The following is a 19750-nucleotide window of genomic DNA, read 5'->3' as shown; positions in this document are numbered from 1 at the left end:
AAGCTTTAAATTTACATGGTTGACTGTAGACTGTGGTTATCCTTACATGCAAGACCAAGGGTCAACTGAAATTTAGGAGACTACTTAAGTATATTGGGAAAGCTAAAATGGGAACTGCAAGCAGCTGTCAAGACTAATAAGTCTAAGTTTGGGAAGTACTTCTCTAAGCAGAAAAGATTTCATGTTGTCAAGAAACAATAATTAGTTTTGACAGTCACGCGACTGAAAACCCTTTGCCTCTTTGACAACAATGGCCACTTGATCAGCAAACAATGCATGATAAATTATTTTCCACAGAGGAATGTCAAAATGGAAAGGAAAGGTTGCCCTGAGCATACAGGGTTACAAAAGAAAAAAAGAAAACAACAGTGTTATAATTTCTTTAATAGAAAATAAATAAATCCCTCAAAAGTTTTCCTTCATAATATTCCCTTATTTAGAAGAAGAATGGAATAAGAGCATTGCATTTGGCTTTAGTGATGCCCTTTACCTATTATTAAATGTGGTTAAGGTATTACATTATAAGAAAAAAAGGAAAACGGAACCAATGGTAAATGGCCTGTGATTATATAGTCCTTCAATAAGTCCAAGGACTCCGTGTAAAGTCCAAGCTCTTTACACGGCTTTCAGTCATTCACCCATTCATACATACATCCACACACTGGTAGTGGCAAGCTGCAATTTAGCCAGAGCTAAGAGCTAAGGCACACTGACAGAAGCAGGGCTCCTGTACATTGGCGCCTCTGACCACCATCTTGTGTCTTGTCCAAGGAGATGGACGAAGCTGGGAATCAAACCAGCGTCCCTCTTGGTGAAAGTAATAAGAAACTCCTGCAGGTATAATTTCTATTATTTATCATTACTGATTAGTATTTATTGCAATTTATAAAAAAAATTTGGATTGTACGATTTTTTCCCTTGCAAAAACAGCATTGACAGCATGGTAATTCATTCATCTGTCTTGGTTAAACCGTTTATTTTACGGAGGGTTACAGGGGACATTGTTTCCAGCGGCCAAACTGCCAGAGGCTAGATGCAATTTGTGGAAGGTTGGTCAACTTCACCCAATCACTGGTAAAGTTAATTAGGTAATAAGTTATAACTTGGGCTGGAACAAATGATTACTAAGGTTTTATTGTAAGAATTAATGATAGAATTTTGAATTCTGTTTGCCCTGCCACGGACTGGAGACCTGAGAGGGTGTAACCCACCTCTCGCCTGTAGACAGCTAGAGATAGGCACCCCTCATGACTCCGCTTGGGATAAGTGTGACAGAAAATGGATCAATGAATGAATGACTTCTGTTTACAGGAAATGTTAAACTCTTAAAGGCAGTATTGTAGGCCCTGTTGCTATATATATATTTACCATATTAAAAGAAATTGAACTATAATTAGTATTCATATACTGTTGACATACGTTTTGCTGTACTTATTTGTTTATTATTCATTAACTTAAGAGCAAAAAGGGTTTTTGAATTGAAAGGGTTGTTCTCAATATATAGTTAATCAATGTGTGATTCGTTGTGTTTAATTAGAGATCCTTTAATTAATGCTATAAACAATTACGGTTAAGTACCACCCCTGGTACTAACTGATATATATGATACATCAGGTAATTGACAATCGACCTGTTATAGCAAAATATTTTTGTTTTACTACCTCTTCTATAATTCCCCTATAAGACTTAAAGTTTTCCAATAACTTTTAAATAATAAATAGCTCCCTGTAAAAGTATTCTCTAAAATATCCTCCTTGTCTTGGCTTGTCTTCTTTTTTTTTTGCTTGGCCTTCTTTCTTCAGAGAAGACAACACAAGGACACAAACTGGTTGTTTCCTCTTGACAACCCATTATCTACCTGTCACTCACACAAACTGGCACTGAAACTGGCCATACACACTCTTGCACTTAGTTATTGTCCACATACACACCTGCGCTTAAGGTTGCAAGAAAAAAATCTAGATTAAATCTGGGCAGGAGGCAAGGTAGGTTTGGATGTTTTGTGTGTGTGCTAACCTCTCTTAAAACTCCCCATACGAATTTATTGTCAAGGGCAAGCACAGGCCTCACAAAGCTGAAACTACACACAGACCAACGATAATGTCAGGGTTGCTACATCATTTAAATATAAATATCTTAGCAATAAAATGGCACCAGCAGTAAATGAGGAAAAATTGAAAAATGCTAAAACAGATCAAAGGTTGTAAAGGCAATGTTCTGCCAAGCAAATATTATTAATGCACTGTGTGTGGACTAGTGGGTGCTAATGGTGGAATGGGTCATAGCATTTCATTTTGGCTTCAACCAGTTATTTGATGGTTGACATTTAAATAGAGCAAGTGGGAAAACTCTTGCTTTCTCTGCCTGTCTCACTATATTTCAGTCTCTTACTCATTTGTCTCGGTTCTTTTTTCTGTCTGTGTCAGTTAAAATCAATACCTGTGATCCTCACCATAAACAGCACTGTTGAAACACACATACACACACGATGCAATGTAATAAATAGCATTGATTTTCTTTTTTTTTGACTCTTGATGGCAACCCTGCCTCACAGTGAGATGGGTGTTAAGAAGAATTAAAAAAAATATATATGACCAGGTGCGTGTTACGAGCACACAAGACACACATCCATGTTTTAAATACTTAATGAGGACCTTGAAATGACTTCTATTCTTTTTCAGCACTTTCTATGGTCGAACTCTAACCTAAACCTTAGTCCTTACTTTAAGGGCAACTGAATTAGTTGTGATGTAACAACCCTGAACTCCAACGACAATAACATCTACAACTTGCCTTACCTCAACTTTAAAATGCTAAATCTATATGTGAAAAGTTCCCTAAAGTGTGACCTTGAACATTTGTGCCTTAGATATGTTTTTGTGATTCTTTTCAAACTGAACTAATGACTTATTAATATTGATTTATTAAATTAGGTTTTCTTTGATCTGTAGAAAGTAAAATATGACTGTATAGAAATAAAAGTCTAAAAAACTGGAGCATCTATCTGTATCTGTATTAAGAGCACGCATCTCCAAAATGCCCACTAATTTTATTTTCGGGCTTGATACTAAAACTCAACCCTTGCACAACATTTTTTTTTCAACATTTTTGAAAGCCTTTTAATAATTTTTAATTTACTTTAAAGAAGCAAAATACATTTCTGTTGATCTATTTAAAACAACACAAATAAAATACACTAGATTTTGTTGTTATGAAGGGAAAAAAGCTGAAAAGGTTTAAGAGGAACCAATATTTTGCAGAGCACTGTATGCATTTACAACTCACACACTTATCATTTCAAAACCCCATTCCCAGTATGACACATAATGCACTGCTGCTTATCTCTATTTACTGTAGATGGTAAAAGCAGGGAGAGGTGTTAGCAGAAAATGTACAGAAAAAGCAAGCAAGCAAGCAAGCAAGCAAGCAAGCAAGCAAGAAAGAAAGAAAGAAAGAAAGAAAGAAAGAAAGAAAGAAAGAAAGAAAGAAAGAAAGAAAGAAAGAAAGAAAGAAAGAAAGAAAGAAAGAAAGATTTTGATTTTTAACACCACATTTATTTTTCAATAACAATACATTTTAACCTAGCTCAATACATCTTTCACACAAATATTGAACTGAAAACTAGCTCCTCATCAACCACAGAACACACAACATTATTAAAACACCACAACAACACAAAATCAATTAAGTTATTCATCATTGAAAAAAACATAAATTCTGCTTTTACTCTACTTTTTACCAACAAAATAAATATCTTATCCACTCTTTCCCCCTGACCACCATTGACTTTATTTTTCCTATCAACATAGATGGATAATTTTGCTTGTCCAATGAGAAAATTTAACAAATTCCACTTGCTCGACTCCTTTTTAGTGTAACCAGCACCAAAAATAAAAGCTATGTCAGACCAATAAACACCACATTTTTTAAAAACATTCTCTAATAACATAAACAATGGTGAGAGTCTCTTACACTCGAGAAACATGTGAAAAACGGTTTCTATCTCTTCACAAAAAGGACATAACTCACTCATATCTTTCCTGAATTTAACTACAAAACTGTTTACACCTATAGCACCGTGCAAAATCCTCCACTGAAGGTCCCCCACCCTCTTACTCAAGGGGGCCTTATAAAAAACTCTCCAGATTGGTTTCCGACTATCTCCGACTTTAAACTTGGCTCTCCAAACCGTATCAGTTCTTCCACTTAAATGTTTCTTTTTCAACCCTTGAACAACTAATTTATACAAACATTTTCCATTCAACATACAGAAATTAAAGTCTCTTTGAGTGATCAAAAGAGGACCCGTTAAATCCGAGAAATCAATGTTCAGTCCCATTTCTGGAAACGGATCTGTAGAATTAGGGAAGTCTTCTCCATTACTCAAGTCCTCCAGAAACTGTTTTTCACCCAGCGTCAGCTTTCCAAGCCACTGGTCCAAAATAGTTCTCATAACTCGGATCGACTTTAAACCAAGCAGATGAGCCGTCGCTTCTGTGTTTTTAAGTCCTGGTCCAGCCGTCTTCACAACGTGTCCAAATTTTAAAACTTTATTCTGAAGCAGTCTTCTTGACACTCCAAATCCATCTTCTAGCGCCAAACGAGCTTCGAAAATTAAAGGTTCCTCTAGAAGCCAAAACAAGGATGCAGTTGGTTCAAGTCTTTTCCATTCGAAAAGTGTCCAAGCTCTAAACAAACTTTTATAAAACACCGGCATTTCATACAGAAATAATGACTTACAATTTAACAAAAACAGAGAAGCATCTAAACCAAAGCTTCCAATTCTCCTCAGAATAATACTTGTTATTGGCTTCCACAAAACATCCTCCTCCCTTCCCATTAGATATTTTTGAATAAACTGCAACCTGAACGCAGCCGTTCTGCTTTCCAGGTGAACTAAACCTTGTCCACCCTCCTCCTTAGGTAAGAAAAGCACGGCTTGGGGCACCCAATGTTTATCATCCCAAAAAAACTTAATCATACAAGACTGAATTTTGTTCAGCAATCCAGCAGGCGGTTTTAAACAAGCTAACTTGTGCCACAATAAGGAAGCAATTAAATTATTTAAAATTAGCACTCTTCCTCTATAAGAAATCTGCCGTAGCAGCCATCTCCATTTTGATAACCTTTCTTCCACTTTTTCCATCACTCCCTCCCAGTTCATTTTTTCTGTATCTTCATCCCCCAAATGTACCCCAAGGTACTTTAAACCCCCTCTTCTCCATTTTAAACCACCTGGAAGTCGAGGAAGCCCACTAAGCCAGCTTCCTATTGCTAGAGCCTCACTTTTAGCCCAGTTGACACGAGCAGAGGACAACTTACAAAATGACTCAACAATTCTACTTAAATTATTCACTTCTTCTTGATTTTTAATCATGATAATGACATCATCAGCATACGCTGATAAAGTAAAAGACACATTACAACTAGGAAACACCAGCCCCTCAATGTTTAACCTAATTTTTCTTAACAGTGGTTCAATAGACAGAGCATATAACATTCCAGACAAGGAACAACCTTGTCGAATACCTCTTGTAACTTTAAAAGGCTTACATAAGCAACCATTAATTTTCAGTACACTCGCAATGTTTTCGTATAAAACCATAATCTTGGCAATAAAACCGAAGTCGAGACCGAACCTTTCCAGCACTTTCCATAGGTATCGATGCTCGACTCTGTCAAAAGCCTTTTCCTGGTCTAAAGAAACTAAACCAGCATTATATCCCAAAAAACTGGAGACGTCCAAAATATCCCTAACAAGGGAAATATTATCAAACATTGATCTGCCAGGGACACAGTAAGTTTGTGTTTGATGAACCACCTGATCCATCACCTTCTTCAGTCTGTTTGCCAGCACCTTTGACAACAATTTATAGTCCGTACACAACAGAGAAACAGGTCGCCAGTTTTTAATCTCCTGAAGATCACTTTTCTTTGGTAGCAGTGTAAGAACTGCTCTCCTGCAGCTCTGAGGTAAAGAACCTACAGCAAAACTCTCTTCAAAGACCTCCAAAAGATCGATACAGAGGACAGACCAGAACGCTCTGTAGAATTCACTGGGAAGTCCATCGATGCCTGGTGCTTTCCCTCCGTCCATACTTCGCAGGGCAGCATGAATCTCCTCCAGCGTCATGGGTTCTCCCAACTCCTTAGCAACATCTTCAGAGACCCTTGGGAGATCACTGCAAAAGTCATTGAAATTATCGTCGTCTTCAACGTATTCAGAGCTGTATAGATCCGCATAGAACTCTGCAGCTCTCTTCCTGATGTCACCATCAGTAGTCAGAAGAACATCCTCAGATGATTTCAGTCCATGCATAAACTTACACTGTCCTTGCTTTTTTTCCAAAGAGAAGAAAAACTTTGTCGGTGCGTCCATTAAAGTGACTTTCTGAAATCTGCATCGAACCATTGCTCCTTGGGTTCTTGAGCCTAGCAAATCAGCCAAAGCGGCCTTTTTCAAATTGAGGTTCTCCAAATCACCTCGATTTCCTGTGGAGTGTGCAGAAACCTGCAACTCCACTATCTCAATCTCCAGATCTCTAATAGACTTGGTTAAATTCGATGAAACATTGACCGTGTACTGTTGACACAATTCTTTAATTTCAATTTTCCCCCGATCCCACCACTGTCTTAAAGACGCAAAGTCATCTTTTCTAGTTTTATGCATTTTCCAAAAAGAGACAAACACATCTCTAAAATGTGCATCTAACAACAAAGCAGTGTTAAAATGCCAATACGCTGATTTATGTTTAATATTGGCAATAAAAGCATTGCAGGAAACCAACGCATGGTCGGAAAAACTTATGGATACTACAGTTTTGAAAAATTCCTAAATTATGTCTAAAACTATATATCCTGTCTAACCTAGCTGCAGAAAAAGAAGCATCTGTGTTTCTAGCCCATGTATACTGTATTTCATGACCATGCATTTCTCTCCAAATATCAACCAATGAAAATAAATCAACCAAGTGCTTTAAAAACATTGTTGAGGCTGGATGAGGCTCAAGATGATTCCTGTCCAACTGATCATTCTCTGTACAGTTAAAATCCCCACCCAAAAAAAGAAAATCATCGGTATCACACTTAGACAATACATCTTCAATTTCATGTAACAAATTAATTCTCCCCACTCTTGTATTGGGGGCATAAACATTTACAAAAACAATATTAAAACACTCATATTTTGCTTTCACCACCATTAATCTACCCTTGACTACTTCCTCAAAATGATAAGACACTGGAAGAAAATTCTTCGAAAACAAAATTGCAACTCCCCCACTGGCTTGGTTTAAATGGCTCAAAATAATTTCTCCTCCCCACTCCCTCCTCCAATCTATTTCATTTAAAGAGTCACTATGTGTTTCTTGTACCATTAACACATTTATATGTTTTAAATTCATTAACTCAAAAACACTAATTCTCTTCTTGACATCTCTGGCTCCATTTAAATTTAATGTGGAAACTCTGAAATGACTCATTTCTGCCAAAGATGAAAGAAAAAACACTAAAAAATAACACAGACATCTAAACCTCAGATTCATCATTGTTGTTGAATTCTTGCTTGATTTTTCCAATCAATTTTTTTAACCGGTAGACTTCTTTATCATTATATCCTCCTTTTCCCTTGTTCTTCAACTGAGATCCCACATACATGAAGAAAAGTTTCTTGTCAGGAAAAAAGTCCTCTACTTTCACATTCTTCATATTCTTAGTTACTTTTAAAAACTTTTTAACATCTAATACACCATAACCTTTCTTTCGTTGAGCTGGTGTTAGGGATCTGCTAGATGAGGCTAAACTGTCTTCTGTCCAGCCTTCATCTTCACCGTCCCCCTCCTCTTCCTCATTCAAATTACTTTCTGATTCCAGCATTTTTTCTGAACATTCCAATTCTGTATCCCTGTCATCATTTTCAATTTGAGAAACAATAGAGCCTTCAGAAAATTTCCTTTTTTTTGACAAGTTCCCCACCATCTTCCTCCATGGTCTGACTAGAACCCTCAATCTCAGTGTCTGTTTTCTCAAGAGGAGACTTTAGCAAACTCTGGCTCTGTCCCTCCTCACTGCTGTTTTCTTGCTTTTCTTGTGAATCATTTACCGTTTGACTTTCCAAGACCTGTTCTCCATCCTCTAACACATATATCTCCTGCACTTCCCCTTCGCTGCGGACATTTATCTCAGATATTTGCCCTTCTGTTTTTTTGGACTCCGCATTCCTCAAATCTGAATCTTCAGTTTGATTCGTCAAATGTTCGCCTTCTTTATTCTGATTTTGAGAATCATCAGGAGAAGATTTTTTTCCCGGACACGCTCGAACTAAGTGACCAATTTCACCACAACCGAAACACACCAAAGTACCAGAGTTTACGTAAATGGCGTAATCAAAACCATCTACCCGCACATTGAGAACAAAATTCAGATCTTCATCCTTTTTATTCAAGATCATAAGAACCTGTCTCCTGTGTGAAACGACGTGTTTTAACTGCGGTGATTTGCAACCCGACGGTAATTTCCTGATCGCGGACACAATTTTCCCATGACGCGACAACTCTCTCACTAACAAATCATCACTAATGAAGGGAGGAATATTCGCAATCGAGACCTTTTTAGCTGGATTACTCAATGGAGAAACAGACAAAAAAACGTCATTGACAACAATGCCTTTTTCGATCACTTTGTTTGCCTTCTCCACGCTGTCAACAAAAATAACCACAGCGCTGTTCATCCGAGCAGCGGATTTAATGCTGCTACAGCCTACAACTTCTCCCACCGCTAGACTACATTCCTCCACTGTCAGAGTGGGACTATTGGGTATGATCTTCAACCCATGTTGTCTCGTTAATTTGGTGAAATTCATTTCCGGCATTTTGAGCCAAAAAGGCCAAAAATGCCGGAACAACCCACAAAAATGTAATCAAATACACTCAGTCTCACTCCACAACCACAGTACTTAAAGAACAATACCCATACAAAAAGCAAAAGAGGTGAAAAAAGCAAAGTTAGAAGTTCTCAATCTCTCAGTCCACTCACCACACGCTCCTCCACCAACCCCCAGCATGCAGTGCGAAAGAAAGAAAGAAAGAAAGAAAGAAAGAAAGAAAGAAAGAAAGAAAGAAAGAAAGAAAGAAAGAAAGAAAGAAAGAAAGAAAGAAAGAAAGAAAGAAAGAAAGAAAAAAGGAAAAAAATGAAACTGCCTGGATGTACTGAGAAACAGATAAAAGGAGCAAAGTGAGGAAGAGGAGAAAACGGGAGAGAGAGTGGAATGGGTGAGAGACGATAACTAGTTTGGAAGGTGGCCAAAGTCAAATGGGACCAAGTCCAAAGGCAAACCACAGAGCATGCCTTGTCCCTTTCCCCTCCTCCTGTAGACTGACAAATGGCTGGATTCGTGTAGAAACTAAAAGCCTTTGTTCTTCACAGATGGAGCTTTGAAAACAACAACAATACCAATAAACACTAACAATAACACCAAGGACAGAAAGCTTCATATCAGCAGAATCCAGAGGTTGGAATTAAAGAATGGAAAACAAAAGGAAAGGAAATTAAACTAAATTAAATTAAACTACGCAAACAGGAACATAACCATCCTCCTCTACATGAAGCAACAGAAAGCCAACAAATAAACAGCGACTGTCTAACTAAAGAGAAAAAAGGGAAGATTAAGGAAAATTCAGAAAAGAGAGAGGAGGCAGAAAAAGAAAAGGTTGAGAGAAAATGTTATTTAATCCTGGTTAATCTGTCCAATTAGTTCCTGGTAATCCTGCACTGTCATGAGGAAGACAAATGAAACTCAATGCATTCAATCAGTCTCTCCTTCTGTTGCTCTCTTCATATGTCTGTGTCCCAGGCTAGGTGTTTGCATGTACTGTAACAATAGTGTTCACTTGAAATAAGGTTCTGATCGGGCATTGCAACCACAAAGTTTAACTATAAACCATAAACTAAAGCCATGCTTAAACGTTATTCTTCGAGATTTTTCTTCTGTCATTCTGGTTTGTTGTTGTCAACAAACTGGTAGATTTAACATATTCATATGAGCATTTTGCTTCTACCTAAAGGGCTGGTTATCCTCCTGCAGCAGTGTGTCGCAGTGAGATTCTCGCAGATATTTTTGATTTATGCCCAATATTGAAGCGTGGTCTGCGCTATGTTATCCCACGCTGCAACACAAGAATCACCAACTAGCTGAGGGTCGAGATACGGCCGAGGCGGTGAGGAAGTGGGGGCAAGTTTGTGCGACAACGGAGGGACATGAGGGTGAAAAGGAGTGGGGATCCAGGTGGGAAAAGGGTCCCAGAGTTCTCACGCACCTCGCTCTTCTAGCTGGTCCATCTTCACGAGTCGTTTTCCACAATGGCGGTCATACAAACAAAACAAGCTAGTAAGGTACCAAACAGGAAATACGGATAGTGTAGAGGGGATGTACATTTGACCAATCAGAGGCCTCCTGTCTGCGGCACTGTCTGCGGTCACCTACAATTTTAGGAGAGGTGTACCAGAGTGTCTGCGGCAGGGTTTGGAGTCACATTTGCATCACTGCGACACACACTACCTTGTTTCTAAGTATAAATCAGCCTTAAAGGGGAACATCGGTTTTTTTACATTGGCCCCTTGATTTTACATTATTACATCATGTTCTATTCACCCATATAAGTTTTGTGTCATTTGGAGCTGTTCTGAACATATTCGGTTTTGTTATATCCAAGTATCATCTTCCTATGGGCAACGACATGAAGGCACAAACTAAACTGTTCATAATTTATAATTGTGGTTATATTTTCTATATTTATATTTTTTTAAAACAAAGCAGAGTTTGTATGACGTCATCCGCATCTTTGGAGACTTGTGACCCCAAGATTCCACTCTTTGCTGCAATTCTGTGACAGTAAGCGTAGGACTTTTTTTTACTTCTCTTACCATCCTCCTCACTGTGCATTGTGGCAAGATAAACTTGGTAGCTCTTCCAGCCTTGTTTGTCACTGTTCCAGTTGTTTTAAACTTCTTAATGATTCCTCTGACTGTAGATACAGGCAAGTTAGGGCAAGTGGCTATTTTTTGTAACCATTGCCCATCTTATGAAGTTTGACGCACATCTGCCTTACTTGAATTGTGCGTTCTCTCGTTTTTGCCATGCTGACTAACTGGTAAGAGAATTAGGCCTCTGCATCACGTCATATTTATACCCCAGGGAAACAGGAAGTCATGATTTACTAATTAAAATCCTAGATACCCTGATTAACTTTAGCAACTACAGAAAAATACATTTAAAGGAAATCAATTACATTTTTTTAGCGGAATTGTTAGGGGTGCCAATAATTGTGGGACACATGATTTCCTCTTTTTTATTTTCTAAATGTGTGATTTTATTTTTTAACACCAAAGTAATGTACTTAAATAAAAGGTTGGATTTTTCTCTTTTTTTGCATTTGGGTTCTTTATTTTTTAAAAGAAAAGGAGAATTTTTTTAAGTCCTCGACTACATCTTAAACAGGGTTGCCAATAATTGCGGAGGGCACTGTACTGTTATTGCATGTGTAATGAGATAAACTTGTTTTAAGTCTAGCATATACCATTAAATAAAACACTTAATTATTTCACTGGCAATAATGTAATATGTTTTAACTAAAAAGATAAGATTTTCAATTAAATCATTCCCATTACGCAAAAAAAATTACAACAAGGCTGCCACATGTAAAACTTTAATTATTTAAAAACAAAACCGTTTTTTAAGCATTTCACCCAAAATAATGATTTTATCCTTAGCATGCATAGAACTTTAACTCAATGTTTTCTTACTCCTTTTAGATCAGTTTAAGTCAGAAACAGAACAAACTTAATGTGTTAACAGTCAGCTGAAAGTTGATCTAAACGAATTACACTTCAGAGCCAATTTTAGAGGGGGGAAAAAAGGAAAACAACTAAGGGCTTAAGGTTAACATGTGACTGCAGGACAATGTGACATACTGCTAAAAGACAGAGAACAGGCAGCAGCAAAAAGGCTGAGAATAAAAAACAGAGAAGAGATATGGAATTATATTCTATTGTATCTCTAATCTAACGAACATGTCGACCAGCAGACTCTGATCCTGATAACATGCTGAGGAATGCACACTGAAAACGTTATTATTAAAGCCCTGACCAGGATATGGTCCTCAATAAAATTTAGACAGATATCATTAGGTTTAGGAGAAACTACCAAAATCCAACTGGAAACTGGTGTAGAGGGCAGTGAGGAATCATTCCAGCAAAAAATAAACAGAAAACCTCATTATACTTATGAAACATTTTGTTTTTTTTGTGACCAAAAACTTAGAATACATTTGGCAAGTATGTATTGTGTAATTTTCATGGTGTAATGTATCCATTTATTGAAACCCAATTAACTGTACATTTTTGTGGTCCTCTGATTCTATTGCTCATGCACTCACTGCTCTTCACTTCAAGGTGGTTATTTTTCACCCTTAAGACAAGAGCAATATATTCACATGAGAAGAAAAATATCAAGAAGATAAAAAGTCAGCACAGACACCAGGGCAGAGCATGAGGAAGGGGTAAAGATAGAAAAGTAAGAAACCAATGTAATGAAAATAGATGTAGACATAAAAGAAAAGAGGAAGAGCTGTCATCATATCAGCTACTCAGCAGAGTGTGCAATATCTCCCCAGGATTTTATTAACTTTATTGTTTTTTAATTAAACAGTCTTTCATATAGTGGCATGTTGAGCCTTTTTACCAGATGCCTGTGGATGGGTTTGTCTCTGTGTTTCTGTCTTCAAAATATAAAAGATCATATTCTGCAAACTACAGGTGGTGAGATCAGACAAACATAACCAAATAGAAAAGCAAAGGAATCATTACCATTTAAATAACATCTCTGGCCCATGTCTAATAACTAACACGAATGTAAGCTATAAAATTCTGAAGGTGCGTATAAATTTGCATGTGTGTGAGAGTGGCCTCAAAGAGATGAACTGAAAAAAAAAGATATTCCTTTCATAAAAAAAAGAATTGGTGGAGCTCAGAGATAAGAATCACTTAGTGTGTGTACCACCTGATAACTATGTGTGCTAAGTACTCATTTAAGGTAGAGAGAGTACTTTGTGTATACAATTTTAACTTCATGAACCTTTGCAAGCACAAATAAGATTATACATATTTCTAACTGGATGACACAGATAACAAATTTGTATTTAATGATACGGAACTTTAATGGCGGCTTATTTTGCTTCCTAGCTGAGAGTTAAATGAGAACGTAGCAACGATGGTGGAGAGTAAATGACAAGATACAGCCAGAAGCTGGATAGCTTAGCTTTAGGTCTGGAAACTCTGGGGGATAAATGATTAAAACCCCCACTTTTATTAGCTACCTGCAGAGATTCCTGGTATTTATTCCATTTCGCAATAATGTTTGCAACATTAGCTGTGATAAAAGCATAATGTATTTTACTGTAATTTATATACAGTGCCTTGGACATGCATGAATATATGTTATTGGGTAAAACCAGGTTTAAAAAGCCAGGACAATCAGGAACAAAAAGAGAGGGCTTTAATAACTACTACTCCACAAAAATATTTTTAACTGACCAGTTTATAAATACCTACATTATCGAAAAATGTTAAAAACTGCAGGCAAAGGGTATTCAATTTTATATTCTCGTACATGCAGTTTTTAGCAAAAATCTTAAACGTGCATAAATTCTGTGACACCCTGGCATCTGAATTTAAAGCTGGGTTGAAAAGTGTGTGAGATGAGAGGTTACTTTTTTGCAATGATATATCTTTTAGAATTGTCTAATACTCCAAGGTACATAAAATGCATCAATTACATTTAGTGTAAGCAAATATAAGAAATTATCATTAACATCTAAATATAGTAAAAAATATTCTTTCCTTGTTGATTGTCACAAAAACTGATTTTTTTTTTTTTTTTTAAGTAGACACAAGAACAACTACTTAATGTAAAGTCTGACTTGATTTTAACCTTTACATTCCCTTTTTGTTTCATTCTGTTATCAGCAAATAATGGGAATAAAAATGTGTGTCCTTGAAGCTGATGTATTTTTAATTGTAAGAGTAGAGGAAATGCTACTTTACTCTACCTTCTTTAACAGGAAGCTGCTCAATAGACAAGTCGTCTGAACAAGTCTGACTTCCTCTTTGTCAATAAACAAGAACAGTCACAGACACTTGCATCCAAATTCATTCACCTACTCACACATACACAACCCAACACACACACAGGGGAGTTGGCAGACATCAGTCAGGCCCTGTGGTTATGAGTTTTCATCTCTTTCATTTTCATTCCTCAGTTTCATCATTCTCTTGCCTCTTGCTCCCTTGCCCCGCTCTGATTCTCTCCTCTCTTTCTTTTTCAGCCTTATTGTTTTTCATCACATCTCCATTGCTCTCTTTTTCTGTTTTTCATTCAAACTCATTGCTTTTATTTCTGTCTCTTTCTCTTTCATATCAACCTTTTTTTGCCCGCGCCGTCTCTCTCCCTCAGGCTAGCTGTGTTTATATTTCAGTCGTTTATTTCTACAAATGTCAGACAGTGTTTCTGCCCTCCGTCTATTGATCCACAGAGAGCCAAGAAGATGAGGGGAGTGAGGCACAGGGAAAGGGTGGAAAGCAAATTACTATGAAAAAAGTAGGAATATAAAGGAGGAGCTGCAAATATTAGTTAAAAGATAGATAAATATAAAACGGTTCAGGACTGAGAGGAGTAACGAAAATGCTATCTGAGAAACCATAGACTGGGTTTTTCTTTTTAATATATCCTCTCACTTAACTCCCCATGCACTGAATCTCTTCTCACTGTCCGCATATGTCCTTGCCAAATAAAATTTAGATTCTAATACAAAAGGGAAACAATTGATTAGGATAGTTAAAAAAAAAATTGTTGGAAACAAATATGCACAAGAAAACCAAGCTACTCTCTGAGTATATGTACTTGTGATGGAGAGCAGAGGCTCCATCACTATTAATTGATATTTATTTATAGAACAGATAGTTTTTTTTTTCATTTCTTTATTTCAGTTTGTGATGTGTTAATTGGGGTTTACCTTTCTTGTGTGTCTCCTTAGAAGGGTGGAGCATACCATGTGAGCTAAGAAGGATAATACTTTAAAGTTAAGTTACGGTATATTAAGTTTGATTTAATTTCTTGATTGACTTTAGGATTAGTTGTTTCTAAGTTGCATGCATGTAAATATTTATTTGTGCCCTTTATTTTGTGTTGGGTTTGTAAATAATTTCTTGTTGTTTTGTCACCCCTTCACCTGGTGTGGAGTGGGAGTGGCCAAAAGCTAAAGCCAGCTGCTGTGCTTGGCAGTGAAGGAAATGGGTGTCGGTGTATTGGTGAACTGCAGCACCAATAAAACATATTCCACCAAATCTTGTTGGGTTGCCTCACCTCCTTCTAACACAGTGCCGCCCTCTCCGGTGACAGTACTTTTCCATGCTGTATAAGAATGCTTATCTATAAAGATTTAAATTTACCAGAGTTTTTCTGTCTTACCTGCACATTTTGTCCGAGTAATGAGAGCTGGTCCTGCTTTTCCGGTCCCTCCCTCACCTGGTCTCGTTAGTAAAACTCTGATCTCATATTCTGTATCTGGATCTAGGTGCCATAACTTGTAGTTGGGAGAATTCACAGCATGAGTCTCAGTCCAGGTGCCTGATGTCATCCGGTATTCAACCTGAAGAGAGATCAAATATAAAATAATTATGTTGTTGATGTATTCAGGATTCTTAGCTTTACTTATAATTTACTATTTTAAAATCTATCCCTTGTAGAGGTGAATTTCTGAGGAGTTGTTAATGTACTCTCCTAGTCCTTCTTTCTCTCCTATATAAATTTCTCCCTACAAACTTTTACCCCACCTCTCTTTTTTCTTTCCTTTTCCCTTCTTTTTCTGTGTCTATTTGTATTTAAAACAATCTCCAAATAATTTCTAAGTTTTAAACTTTTCTTTGTATATTGTGAAAGCAAAAAAGTTGGGCTTCTCCTTGGCACCCTGTCAATAATTCTAAGTACTACACGCCTGGACATGGAAATAAAGACAACCTAATCCATTTCTCATGGTAGGCACCTGACATTGAAAAGGTAAATAATACAAGTGGAAATTAGTTTTAAAAGGCATTTCTCAAAGTATTGTTTCCTTTCTCTGAACATTTAAATATGTGACTTGTTTGTTGAATGCACTTTTGAGAAATGACTCAGTCAATGCGATTACAATTTTAAAACGTTCAATTAAATTCTTGAAAACTATTTATCATATAATGGGAACACACCTCTTTAAGTATAATAGGTCCATCACCAAATATGGAGTTGGCATTGAGCTGAATCAGTAGGTACGTCGGGCCGACGCCTAACAGCTGGGGTGGAGCTATCGGGTGTGGGGGCTCTGAGAAGAAAACAAAACAAGAGCAAATAGTTCAAATGTGCTTCTTAACATATAAATAGCAATATGAAAAAAAGCTAAACATTTAACAGAAATGGTCGTAAGAAGAAAACATAGAGGAAAAAGTAAGAAATAAGAAACCTACTTTACATGATGCTAAAAGAAAAATTGATTGGCTTCCATGTCAACCGTTAGAGTCCATCTATATGCCAGTTTGACATGGTAAATGGCATGTACTTATATAGCGCCTTTATTCAACTTAGGAGACTTGACCAAAGCGCTTTACACTACATTCATTCATCCATTCACGCACACACTCACACACTGATGGTGGCAAGCTACGTTGTAGCCACAGCTGCCCTGGGGCTCACTGACAGAAGCGGGGCTGCCGTACACTTGCGCCACCGGGCCCTCTGACCACCATCAGTAGACAATGCAGGTGAAATGTCTTGCCCAAGGACACAACGACACTGAAAGTCGGAGTCGGGGCTTGAACCGTCAACCCTTCGATTTCAGGGCAAACTCCTACATCCAACGCCACTGTCGACATTGACAAGAGGAAACAATCTTTCCTATCTCACCCCCCAAAATGTGCCATTTAATCAGCTCTACTAAGTTTCCCATTACTGAGAAGAGAGAAGGTTCGGTGTTCAGTGCAGTTTTGTTTCTTTGACCTTGTCATGATCTTGGCAATGATGTCTGGTCTGATTACTCACTTCATTCACCTGCTTATCTCTGCCTAGTACCTCATTACCATTCATCTGATCCACCTGCTTCAGCCTCTATTTAACCAGCCTTCAAACCAGTCATCAGTGCCAGATTATTCGAGCCTTTGGTAAGAGTTCTCTAGTGTACCTGTGTTTTCTGATTGCCTTATCATGACCCGTTCTGCCTCTGGACTTCTGGGCCTGCCTGTTCCTGTTCTGGTTTGCCTGACCTGTCTTTGGACTTCTGTCGGAATGCTGCCTGCCTGTTTACCAAACCTGGAACTGTTTCCACACTCTTTTCTGGATTTCCCTTTAGTACCTCTTCGGACCTCTGATCTCCTGGCTCCGACTATCGAGCACATGACCGACACCGGCTTTGGCCTCACCCACTGGATTATCCTGCCTTCTTTTGTCTAGCTGGTTCTGATCTCCTGCATGTCCTCCGAAACACCAGCGCCTGGGACTCTCTGGACGGCGCCTGCCGCTTCTCATTGGCAGTCACCGGCTGGAACCGGTGAAACACTGTTCACTGTCTTTAATAAACGTTTTGTTAAATCTGTCTTTCTGCCTCAAATACTGAATCCTTTTGTTCTGAGCCTGAAAAATCTATCTCTTTAAATGTTACTTGCTCTTAAAAGTACTGTGTTAGTTCAGACTGCTGATACTAAAATAGCAATAAAAACATGTAGTATATGGCAAGAAATCAAAGCTGCTGTAATACAATGACCTTGTAAAAGAGAGAGGGACACTTGTCATTTCTGTACTGGTAAGTCCTCTGATGCATTTCAAATCCAGAAGCATTGCTACATTTAGACTTGACATGCCTGCTTATCATAATACCAGCATCTACCTGCAGGCTCTTTTCCATGGTGCTGATATTTACCCTTCACTTACCAATATCTCTCCACAAATACATTTTAGAAAGAGTGAGGAGGTCAGAGCCTACAGGCCACAATGTATGCTTACTTGTGAGATTGTTGCTAGGATAATAACACAAGCTGGCAACCTGGATAAAAATTGGAATTAGATTGGTACAAGTCAAATTTTGCACTATGCACTATGTTTTATACAAATGTAAAAATATGAGAGACTGGTATAATTAAAAAATAGTAAGGATTACATTGACTTTCCTTTTATTATTTGAAAGACTATGCACAATGGATTTTACTGTTTCCAGTTAATAAATTGTGTTTAATCATGATAAAAAATAATTGTGGATGTCTGATCAGTAAACTGACTGACAGCTACATGACATAGTCATATAGGCATAAATATATCAGTGCATGCATTTATCTCTTCTAACATAGGAAACATTACTTTCTATACAAGTATTGGGAAGGGTCCTACTTTTAAAGACGGTTCTATTATTTTTGCTATATTTGCTAATGTCAATCATATCAAAGTTATCTAAATTAAATATGAGGGCCTGGGTGTTACCATGTGAGTTTGCTCCAATATTAGTCACATTTTGCGTTGTTGACACCTTTTTTTTCCCTTTGTGTGAGCCTGTGCTGGCATCTTTCTGTGCAGAATGTGGCTGTCAGAAGGTTCATGCTGGGAAGAGACTTTTTTAGAAACAGATAAAATGCTGAAGTTTGACAGCACATGCACATGTGCACACACACCCGCATATGCACACAAAACCGCAGGCGATTGGAAATGAATCTAGATAATGAATGTCAAAATAACTTAGGAAATCAACAACGTAAACAATATGTCAACTTGTAACAGACAACTAGATTATTGAGGATAAAATCAAGAAATTAATTAAAACCATATTGTATATTTCTAAAAGATTGAATTCCTGTTTTATTTTAACTTGCATGTAGTGCTAAATGTACAAAAATGATAAATTTGCCACTTCATCTAAATGATAAATAACTAATATAATCTAACTGGGTCATTAAGTAACTCTAGAGAGGAGAAAACAAAAGCTGGTTTGAAAATAAGCGGAAGTCTTTTTCTCTTCCGTCCCTTGTCATTAGTACAGTTAAACTCAGTTTTCTCTGGTTACTCTTTGTTGCCACCTATTGCCCCTTTCCTTTCCCCTTCGCTACGTTCTAGCTGCTACTGTCTACATCTGCTCCCATATATATATATATATATATATATATATATATATATATATATATATATATATATATATATATATATATATATATATATATATATATATATATATATATATATATTTGTTATTTACCTCATTTTAAGTAATAAAAACATTTGTTTGGACTGCGTTTGCACTTCCCCAAAGTCAGGTCAGTGTTAATTAAATAATTAATTCAATTTTAAGGTTCATTTATTTTGAAAGACTTTTTTTTTGTTAAGAAAGAAAGAACTAAACATTATTTTTAACTATGTTTTTCATATATATACTTTCCTCCGATTATCTGGAATATTCAAATGTAATAAAATAAAGAAACAAAAAAAAAACCTTAGGTACTTTTACAAGGACACATACCTTTTCACAGCATTGTAAAGTTTATACTTAAAGATATGTATACATACCATAAAACAGAAACAGGGGCGAACAAAAAGATTTTGTGTGACTTGTTCCCATAAGCCAGAAAACTTTGTTGAACATCATCAACAACCTTGTCAATAGGGTTCAGTTTTTCCAAACATCAAAAGGAA

The 19750-nt window shown here is 37.1% G+C and overlaps 1 protein-coding gene across 17 annotated transcripts in view; it reads right to left on the bottom strand.

Annotated features, from left to right (window-relative positions):
- The window catches only part of ptprk (protein tyrosine phosphatase receptor type K), a 140873-nt gene that overhangs the window by 33643 nt on the left and 87480 nt on the right, over nucleotides 1-19750 (bottom strand). For all 17 annotated transcript variants that reach the window (XM_038267636.1, XM_038267638.1, XM_038267643.1 and 14 more), the window contains 2 exons: nucleotides 16297-16409; nucleotides 15521-15701 (listed from right to left, as the gene is read on the bottom strand). In XM_038267636.1, the coding sequence (XP_038123564.1) occupies nucleotides 15521-15701; nucleotides 16297-16409 (294 nt within the window). The remainder of the gene's footprint in view (nucleotides 1-15520; nucleotides 15702-16296; nucleotides 16410-19750) is intronic.

The sequence above is a fragment of the Cyprinodon tularosa genome, unplaced genomic scaffold (genome assembly GCF_016077235.1).
Source record: "Cyprinodon tularosa strain WSP-4 unplaced genomic scaffold, ASM1607723v1 ctg68, whole genome shotgun sequence".
Lineage (NCBI taxonomy): Eukaryota > Metazoa > Chordata > Actinopteri > Cyprinodontiformes > Cyprinodontidae > Cyprinodon > Cyprinodon tularosa.
Note: the sequence above shows the minus strand (reverse complement) of the source record. Positions and strands in the feature narration are given on the sequence as shown.